The 10459-nt window shown below is 49.0% G+C and overlaps 1 protein-coding gene across 1 annotated transcript in view; it reads left to right on the plus strand.

The window, feature by feature from the left end:
- Window positions 1–10422, plus strand: part of LOC104078468 (cystathionine beta-synthase-like) — a gene marked incomplete at its 5' end in the record, with an annotated part of 23096 nt that extends 12674 nt beyond the window's left edge. The window contains 8 exons of the mRNA XM_009580113.1: window positions 1371–1496; window positions 2521–2605; window positions 4238–4343; window positions 4936–5007; window positions 6261–6395; window positions 6961–7069; window positions 7813–7897; window positions 10325–10422. Of these exons, the coding sequence (XP_009578408.1) occupies window positions 1371–1496; window positions 2521–2605; window positions 4238–4343; window positions 4936–5007; window positions 6261–6395; window positions 6961–7069; window positions 7813–7897; window positions 10325–10422 (816 nt within the window). The remainder of the gene's footprint in view (window positions 1–1370; window positions 1497–2520; window positions 2606–4237; window positions 4344–4935; window positions 5008–6260; window positions 6396–6960; window positions 7070–7812; window positions 7898–10324) is intronic.
- Between the last annotated feature and the right edge of the window lie 37 nt (window positions 10423–10459).

Consider the following 10459-nt stretch of genomic DNA (forward strand, 5'->3'; position numbering starts at 1 on the left):
CAGGGGGGCCAGACGGTGCAAGTGCTTCTCATATGCCATTGCAAAAGCCTCCGTGCTGTATGGTTGACACCAGTCATAGATGCTCATTCTGCAGAGCCTGTGCTTCAAGGCAGACTGGAGGCTTGATGGTTACTGCCTCCCCGGCGTAGCCGGCGTGTGAGCAATGCCTCATCCACCAGAGGCAAATTGAGATGGTGTGGACCCAGCCACTGGGGAACCCAGGCATGAGATAACATCGCTGACTGCAAACGAAGCTGCGTGTGGAGCAGTGTCACCATCCTTTCTTAAGCTGAGCGCTGAGGGAGGCAACCTCAGGCCAGACATAAAGCTATAAGCAACCAGGGAGGTACACTGTTAGCCAGCACAACTAGATCCAGAAAGGATGTCTGTAGCCACGGGTTTCCACAAGTTTGAGCTAGCTGGCTGGCTTGGCACTGGAGCAGATTAAGGAGCACTCACACTATCCTAAGGGTTGAGCTTTGGAAGTAGCAGGCTCTGCCAAAGGGTGATAACAAACACCTTGAGAGTGATAACATTTTAAGCCACCAGTCACTTCTGCAGCAGCTGAACACTACCTAGGATGTATTTAAAAAGCCAGTGGGAAACAGTACCCTTTTATCCTGGAAGCTCTCCATGCTGCCAGTGGACAGGAATATTAATGAATATCATAGAATCATAGAATCATAGAACGGTTTGGATTGGAAGGGACCTTTAAAGGGCACCTCGTCCACCTGCCCTGCCGTGGGCAGGGACATCTTCAACTAGATCAGGTTGCTCAGAGCCCGTCCAGTCTCACCTTGAATGTTTCCAGGGATGGGGCACCTACCACCTCTCTGAGCAACTTGTGCCAGTGTTTAACCACCCTCATTGTAAAAAATGTCTTCCTTATATCTAGTCTAAATCTACGCTCTTTTAGTTTAAAACCATTCCCCCTTGTCCTGTTGCAACAGACCCTGCTAAAAACTCTGTCCCCATCTTTCTTATAAGCCCCCTTTAAGTACTGAAAGGCTGCAATAAGATCTCCCCGAACCCTTCTCTTCTCCAGGCTGAATAACCCCAACTCTCTCAGCCTTTCTTCACAGGAGAGGCGTTCCATCCTCCTGATCATTCTTGTGGCCCTCCTCTGGACCTGCTCCAACAGGTCCATGTCTTTCTTGTGCTGAGGGTTCCAGAGCTGGACGCAGTACTCCAGGTGGGGTCTCACCAGCGCAGAGTAGATATATCATACCTAGATATCATAGATATAGCATATCGATATGAGGGGAAGGAAAATGTTGCTGATAAGGGCGTGGGTTATTTTTCCTTTGAGTTGTGTGTTTGACTATTTCTGAATTCCTTTTGTGATTTAACAAAACTTCCTTCCCTCGAAGATCATTGGCGTAGATCCTGAAGGCTCCATCGTTGCTCTGCCCAGTGAGATGAACAGGACGAACACCACAACCATCGAAGTGGAGGGCATTGGGCATGACTTTATCCCTACTGTCCTTGACAGATCAGTAAGTAGCAATGTGATGAGAGGCCTCTGTCTGATCTTTGGCTTTGCATCCAGCCTACTCCCAAGTTCAGAGGTAGCCAGCTCTGGCACCCGGCGGTGGCCCAGTCCTAAGGCTACTTGTGTACCTTCCCAGTGCAGAACAAGCTGTTGTGGGGGGATTGGGACCCCGGCACTAAGGCATCTCTCTGAGTAAATCTGATTATAACTGGCCTACAAGGAGAAGCCAAATACAGGGGCAAACAAGGAATATGCCACAGTACCAGCCACCTTAGCTCAGCCTCACCGATGTTCAGAGCGTGTGTCTTGTACTACAATCACACAGAAGAGGTCAGTGCTGAGGCTGCTTTTCATCACGCTAGCATTTCCTGAGCCTTCGCTGTCATAGGCACTGCATGCACACAGCAGAAACCCTGCACCAGTTATGGGCTGGAAGACAAGATACAGGCTGTGTAAAACAACAGATCATGAACCTCATTCAGCTTTTTGTCAAGTTTCTTCTTCATGTATCGGTTGCTACCAGGCACAGAGCTTTAAAGCCCTAACTCAAGCTGCCTGTGCTCCCCCAGCCTCGTTCTTAGAAAGGTCCCCCACAGCCTCTGACCCCAGATTCTTTCTGTTTTCAGGTGTTGTGGTAACTACATCTCCGCTGTCCGCACATGGCTTTAGAGTTTTAACCTGTAGTAACCCAAAACTCTTTTTGTAGTTGGATCTGATTTTGCCTGGTAAAATCTTGACCATTAACGTAGCCTAGCCTGAGACATCATGAACACCAACCACATCCTGACTCTGGACCTCTCAGACATCCCTAACTCTCCAAGGAAGGGGTGCTGGCTGGAAAGGCTAGAGTGGGTGCCTGCAAGCAAGGACACACCCTCCGGACCAAGGATGCCCTGACAAATGTGTTTTCAACAAGTGTGGAAAGCAGCTCAAAGCTGCCAGATGTTCTAGGCATCAGCACCACGGCATGCCTCACAGGCTCGGGACAGATAACATTCCAGAAACCAACCTTCTTGCTTTCTCTTCAGGTGGTTGATCAGTGGTATAAATGCAACGACAGAGACTCATTCCTCATGTCTCGCAGGCTGATTAGAGAGGAGGGATTATTGTGTGGTAAGCACCAATGACAAGAGTTGCTTCTCTTAACAAACTTTTTGAACCTCATCCTTTCGGGACCAAAGTGCTTTGGGGTAGGTGCTCTCTGCCTTTGGTGTCTGTTAGGTAAACAGGGCTGAACGGCCGAACCCCAAGCTGGTGTGTAGGTTGCTGGAGACTTCAGAGGTGTGGCAGTGAGTCCGTGGTCTGGGATCTGACTCATCGGCCACAATAATTATAGAAGCAATAACTCTCCTCTTACTGGAGAACTTTTGCACATGGAACTGGATCTTCAGGCCTAACTTTGTGCAGTGTAGTGTTACACGAGATGAAGAGAGGATTAATGGGACTCGGGGCAGGACAGGTGGGCTAAAACTGTCGTTCTGCTTACAACTCTGCCAGGCTGTACTCTCTGTTGTTGAACGGTTGCCACACTAGAGGTGCCAAGTTTGGACCAGGAAAGTTTGAAAGTAAAGAAAGTGTAAGATGTTCTTACTGAGTATTTATCCCTGTGCCAACAAGCTGTAAGTGATCCCACCGGCTTTCCAAAATGAACAGGTGCCCTCAGACAAACTCTGCCTGTAGCCTAAGAGCCTCTACACAGCCATCAGCATTTTTCAGCCTTCCTTGCCACCGAGCAGATAGCTATAGGTTTGCGTCCAGGACCAGACAATATGTAGGCTTGTAGTTACAGCTGATAAAAGTCCTGAGCTCTCACATCCAGGGAGTTTTGAAAAAGATCAGGCCATTTGTTATGAAAAGCTTAAATGTTGATTTAACCAGGACACAGGCACAGTCACTGTGTTTTGACAGAAACCGCTTGCTGAACTCAACTATAATTTGTGAATAGCTTCATGTTCCCTGAACTGCATTTTTCAGGGCCTTTCCTCATTGGTTTGAAAAATGTGACCCAGTGCTAATTAACCTGCTGTAAAATACGTGCTGCTTTGAATGCAGTGTGTAACTGGCACACAGATAGTGGAATGTGTTTGACTTCCAGTACTCAAACTACTGGTGGAAGAATTGCCTCTGTAAAGCAGGGACCTGCTTCCCCTACGTGCAGCAAACCACATGCGTGCACACAGACACAGGGAGCGTTTAAGTCTTCCCATCACGTTGGCCTGGTATTCCAAGCATGAATGTAATGTTTATGTTTTTTTCAGTCTTTGCAATGCATTTAAAGCCAATCTTTGATTGCCAAATATGTCAGCCAGAAGCTCTAGGTTTGGCATGTCTTCTCCTCACCCAAAGGAAGGGTGCAGTGTGGGCAGCAGTGGTATGAATGGCCCCGTATTGAACCTTTCAGCCCTTGGCCTGCCCTCAGAATCATCACAAGAATTGGTTCATGAAGTTCATAAGATGACTCTTATGTTGCCTCATAAACCCATTGCCAGGAGCCACCATACGAACATGTTCCTTCAGTCCCTACCTCTTCCTGACCCTAAAACCTATGAGGCTGTAGGGCTGATCGTTCTCCCACTCCCAGTGTCTTGAGCTGCCCTGGTGTAGGAGATGTCACCTCTGCTACTGCTTGGTCTCGGTGCCCCCGGTAGCATTAGACAGGGCAGTACTGTGCCCCGCACGCCGGGACTGTGGCCCTACACCCTGGGCAGCCCCAACATTGTCTCTTTCTTCTTGGTACCCGTCCAGGCGGCAGCTCGGGCAGTGCCATGTCCGTCGCCGTGCGGGCTGCTAAGGACCTAAAGGAAGGTCAGCGCTGCGTTGTCATCCTGCCTGACTCCGTCAGGAACTACATGTGAGTTTCTTGCTTCTTTGCCTGCTTTCCGGCAGCGGGGCGGGAGCTTCCCGTAGCCTTCTCCCCCGTCTCTGCATATGGCCCGTGTTGGGGCCATGGGGCCCTTCGGTGACATGAGCTTAGCGCTGCTGAGCCCAGGTGGTGTGGGTTGCTGTACAGCCACCCCGATAACTCTGATTGATAGCATGGCATCCGCAGTGAGCCCAGAGCTGGGAGTCTCCCTCGAACAGCTCACGGGAGAAAAAATAGATAAACAACAGGGAGAAATAGCATACTGCCATGGCAAGCACCAGGGGTTAGGTGTTGGGACACTTGGGTTTTATTTCCTCTTGTCACTGACTTACTGCACGGAGCAGGAATCAGTCAAGCTACAGTTTTTGAACTTGCATGCCTAAAGTTAGGAAGGCAAATAGCTGGCATGCTTCTAAGAGTTACTGAGCACCCGCAGCTTCCATTGACCTTAAAAGGGGCTAAGAGCAGCCAGCTGCAAAAATCATGGGAGCCCCAGGGCAGTGCTGCAGTCTAGTGCATGAAACAAAGCACGACTTCTTTTGGAAGGCTTACAAACTCACTCTTTGTTGGTGATTTCTAGGTCCAAATTTTTGAACGATAAGTGGATGATAAAAAATGGTTTCCTAAATGATGTCCAGGAGCACAAGCCTTGGTAAGACAACTTCCGCCGATACAAACAGTAATAAGGGAATCAGCTTTCTGAGTCTGGAAATTATTATCTTCAAAGTATTATCTTTTAGTATTTAGAAGAAATGCAGTTAAGTCCAGATCCCTCTAGGGAGGCTGTAGTGTCAGCTCCTTTCTTTTGAGTGGTTAGATATCCCAGTTCTCCAATCAAAGTCTATAAAGGAGCCACTTCTGTCCCAAAGTTGCCGATCCGCTCCCATGTGGCGGTCATTGTCCAGACCACCTAAGCCTTGCCAAGCAGAACGGCTGAGGTGGACATCTAGCTCCACTCAAAACCTCCTCTCTCTATTCCACAGCTGATGTTCGAAGGAACATCAGGCCGGCAGGGAGATGGGTCCCTCCTGTAGCAAGCACTCTTTCAAACAGCTCTGAAGGTTTTTTCAGGCAGGGAACAGTAAATTTTCACTTTCCAGAGCTGCGGGCCAGAAAAGATGACAACTCAGCTGTTTCTTGCACACCATGGGGAAAAACTCCCCTCAAGGCAGGGAATCACAGACAAACTGCTGATGCCCGTTGACATGTAGCTGGGCAAATGCTGGTTGTTTAGAAAGCACCTCGTCTCACTTTAAAGACAGCAAGTATTATTGATGCCACCTGCTCCTTTGGGTTACTATAAACCAAAGGTTATTGTAAAATAGTTCCTAAAAACTTAATACATTTCCAAGACCTCTCATGCCTGGTTAGAGTTGCTTTTGCCCCTTCCAGCCTTTAGCATTTCCCTGCCTTTTCTGCAAGGATGAAGGGCTGAGATGAGTTGGGAGTTGCCTGTGGTCCCCAGCGAACAAAATGTCCCTCATAAGTCACACAAGCATCTCTGCCAGGCTCTCTCCTGGAGGAGCTGCAAATGCTGCATTTTGAGGACCAAGGATACAAACCGAAGAAGTAAAACTGGTAGGCCTCCACTCAAGACCTTGAAGTGAAGCCCTAAGTAGCTTCCTTGGATTCGGGACAGCTCAGCACCTTGCCGACTGCTGACCTCAGCCCTGCCTCTGGAGTTGTATGAACACCGGGCATAGGGAAAGCTTGGCTTCAACAAGACCTGGCCATGGTGGACATGTAGTGTTACTGCTTTGGGGATAGGAGTGTGGTGAGCTTTGCAAGCAGGCAGAATATCTCTGCGTGGGTGGTCTCATCTCTACTGGCCTTGCCTCCCTGAGCAAGGCCCACAGCCATGCAGCAGAGAGTAACAACTTGGTGTTGCCATTTGTCTTTCAACAGGTGGTGGAACATCAAGGTGCAGAAACTGAATCTCTCAGCCCCTCTCATTCTCCTCCCAGAAGTCAGCTGTCAAAAGGCAATTGAGATCCTCCAGGAGAAGGGATATGACCAAGCTCCTGTTGTTGCTGAATCAGGGTAACTATTTTTACTCATTACAGATACGGACATTCATGTGGGAAAAGCAGCCATGATGAAGCTAAAAACAAAGCCCCATTTACTTATTCAATGACAGGGCTCTTGTGTTGGATTCTGTAATGCATATTTTTAAAATATCATCTGCCTCTTTGTGAAGATTCATCAAGAAAACTCCCTGTAAATGAGCTAGTTAAGGTCAAAGCCAAATCCAGTGCCTACCAGACTCAGCAGAGGTTGGATCAGTGCACAGACAAGGGGAGGCCAGGGGAGAGGTGAGGGCTGGGTGGGAAACCCACACAGACAAGCAACTGGAGACCCCACAAGTTTTCCTTCTCCCAGCTGCTAAGTCCTGGACCACTGTAGCAGACTTTAACTACTGTTAAACCAACAGCTTGGAAAGGACAAGGATCTTCTTGTCCTGCTCAGATGAGAAGGCTGCTGGTGCCTCCCGCTGACAGCAGCAGCAGTTTAGTTACTGACTTCAAAGGGAGCAGTTCAGCCCCTACATTAAACGTGTGCCCTACCTCAGGTCTGACCTTTTGGAAAACTCCCTGTTCCCTTGCAGACTTATTTTGGGAATGGTGACCCTTAGCAACACCCTCACCTCAGTGCTGGCTGGAAACGCACAGTTCTCAGACCCTGTTACGAAGGTCGTCTACGACCAGTTCTCAAAGGTACCAGTAAGGCTGTGGCTGGTGTCAACTGCTGTCTGGGGACGGGGTGGGGGAAAGAGGTGTGCCATCACCCTGAGGTGTGAAAGGAGCTGGGAGAAGAGGTCCATGTAAAGACAGAGCAGTGAAGGTAGAAAGAAATGGGGAGGGCAATGGGGATGTCACGGAGATGAGAGTAAGGACAGGCACCTGCAAAAATGCTGCCGAGCCTGTGGCGTTCAAATGTGGGAGCTTTCACGCCAGGAGCAAAGCGTGTGAATGTCCACCCCCATTCTTACATTGTCAGAGGATTTCGTCCAGCCGGGGGATCTGAAAGAAGAGCCCAGCCATTGCCAGGGCTCGACAAGGCTGGGACAATAGGCTCTGACAGGACACAGGACAGGTGCTGTGGGTGTGCAGGGGAGGAACACATGGGTTGTATAGCCATCAGTAGTCCAGAGATGGAGTGAGGTAAATGGATGGTGTTTTAGGGGAGCTGGAGCTGTCACCCCCCATGCTGGCCCACAGAGGCCCTTTGGGCTTGGGGGGAGACAGCACTGTAGCTCAGCTGCAGCAAAGTTGCAAGTTGCCTGCAGCCCCTCCCATCTCCCCAGAACAGTGCGGGCAGATGAGGCGCACCTAATCCTGGGCCAGCTGGGTGCCACCCTGCCCAATCATGGCTACAGTCAGAGGCAGGAGTCAGGGTCCCCACCGCTGTCCTTTAAATGTGAAGTGACATGTAAAATGTCTCGTTTTGTCCTGTTTAGATTGGCCTGGAGGACAGCCTCGGGAAACTTTCCTGCATCCTGGAGAACGACCATTTTGCTATTGTTGTACACGAGCAAATGCAGTGTAGGTATCTGCAGAAGCACTGTACAGGCTTTGGACAAATGTTTGAGAGGGGAGAGGGAAATTCTCAAACTGAGCTTGGTAGGTATCAGCGCAGCTGCTTCACGTGTGCAGCCCCTGAGCCTTTGCAGGAAGGATTTCTGCCCTGTGGCTCTGCAAAGCACCGGAACTGCCAACTATTCACCCATTTCCTTTCCTGACACCACAGGGATGAGGGGAGAGGGGGGAAGCCTTAACCAGGGAAGCCTGGGACCAGCACACTACTGGGTGTGTGTCCTGCAGGAGCACTTCCCAGATCCTGGCCATGGGAGCTGTGTTGTCCCACCATGCAGGGGTGACACTGAAGCACCCATCAGCTCTATCCCTCCCCTTATCTTACGGTTTCCCATGGAAATCCACTTTTGGGTTGGGAAGGTGTTCATTACAGGATCTCATTTGGTCTCCTCCTCGGACAGCCAAGGTGGACTGTAGGCAGCAGCTTGGGGTGCAATGCCTCTGCTGCCCAGCTCAGGCCTCTAGTACTCAGTCTCTTGACCTTGAATTCAAATCACTGCCTTGCTGGTTGTGGGCAACAGAGGAAATAAGGGGGCAGTTAGGGATCTCCATAGACTTAGTATCCCAAGGGCAAGGTCGAAAGGAGCATTTGGGCGCATTAGATTAAGTTTAGGTGGAATTCAGGCATGTAAGTGCAAGGGAACAAACTACATAGTCTGCATCCCACTGCTTAAAGACCTTCTGCTGTGCATGCCCAGAGGCTGTGCCATCTTCTCTGAACACCACTGTTCCCACTTGCCACCCCTGGAGATGCAGCTAAGAGATGTCCTTATGCCTGTCTGCCCCAAGGGGTCTGGGTAAATTGATATGCTAAGGGGCCTTGCATGCTGGGTGTTATCAGACACCTACCCCGGAGGTCCAGGGTAAGTTGAGAAAGCTGAAAACAAATGTGTTGGACCGTGAGCAAGCCCTGCAGCAGAGGCACATGAGTCGGGAGTCAGGAGGCACAACACACACCGATGCATGCAGCCTGGGGCATCTGTGTATGAGCCTTACTTGGACCATGGCTGGGTATAGGGATGCTCTGCCAATTCAGGAGCATCATTAGACTGGTCCAATAAAGCAGCCGTACCAGCAACTTTGGTTTATTCTCAAACTACTGTACAGCCACGACCTCCCCCGTGAAGCGAACGGGCTCAGTAGAGTCACGTGCAGTAGGACCACGTCAGCACAAGGGTTGCTGACACATCAATGGCAGCAGGGATCACACTTTGTTGCTCCCCTGACCAAAACAGGTGTGGTGGCAGGTGCTGTTCTGCAATTCTGACCTAACACACTTTTCCAGTGTGTAATTATACTGTAAAAATTCTAGAAGTACAAATTTGGCCTTATCTTGAGGGAGTTGCTTTGTTCAAAATGTTAGCAACGTGAAAAAGCAGTCAGAAGACCCATGTTTAGGTCTTCTAAATTAGTCCTGAAGAGTGTAATTATGCTGATTTGATGGGATTGCACATTGAACATGCAAAGAATTCCTGTGGTGAGCAACATGCAATATTGTGCTGTATTGACTGCCAGCAAAGGGCTGCCTGCTGAAAAAAAGAAACCCACTGTGCGCAAACATCCCAACCCCTCTGCTTGTATCTCCGTTGCAAACAAAAGTCTCTCATTCAAAACTGCCTTTGATACACATTTCCAATTCTCTCACCAAAAATAATGATAGGCAGAATTTCCTTTGTCAGCCATGTTGTCATAAAATAATGAAAATCTATTTTGTATCACATTTCGATATAAGCTAAATGGTAGCAACAAATTAAATGGCGTCCACCAAAAATATCAGCCAGCTGTATGCAGTGCCTCTTGTTCTGGTTTTCAAACACCCCCTGTTTTCTTTTCCAGAGCTGCTGTTTTAATGCCGTCACAGTTACCCCCTTATTTATGACTTTCTTCCCACGTCTTTGGAGCTTGTATTTTATCTCGTGTTTGGACTCTGGTGGCTAGTTTTATTTTTATTTAAGAAAACATTTCTCAGATAGTTAAAGCAATTGTTGCGATGCTGTTTTATTAACGGTGGTGTAGGACCTTATGAGAATGGAGCAGAAAGTGTCTCACTGCTGCTTTTAAAGAGTCCCATTAGTTTGGCCTGAGAAGTTTTGTGGTGATAGAAGCAGGACTGGAACAGAGGTTGAGTAAAAACAACTGGGAAATTAAGTTTCCTGCTCTGGTAAGGAGTGCATTATCTGCAGCTAAAACCTCCCTGACGTGATCCCAGTAACCCGACTGCGGCTGCATCAGTCGTTTCTGTTGAGGCAGAGCAGACACAGCTGCTGTCCCCGTTAAGGTTTTCTCTTAATAAACAAATAGCAGCCTCTGCACAGCTGTGGGGTTTTTTTGTCGTCTTTTGTTTTTCCACTAAACTGGCATTTTCTGTGCTTACAGTCAATGGAAACGGCAGTTCCTTCATGAAGCAGATGGTGTTTGGTGTGGTCACAGCGATGGACCTCCTCACCTTTGTCAGCAGAAACGACAAGAAGTAGCAGAGCAGCTTGGCTGCACCCGCCTCTCCTCCTCCAG

This window comes from Fulmarus glacialis, unplaced genomic scaffold, assembly GCF_000690835.1.
Source record: "Fulmarus glacialis isolate BGI_N327 unplaced genomic scaffold, ASM69083v1 scaffold6786, whole genome shotgun sequence".
NCBI lineage: Eukaryota > Metazoa > Chordata > Aves > Procellariiformes > Procellariidae > Fulmarus > Fulmarus glacialis.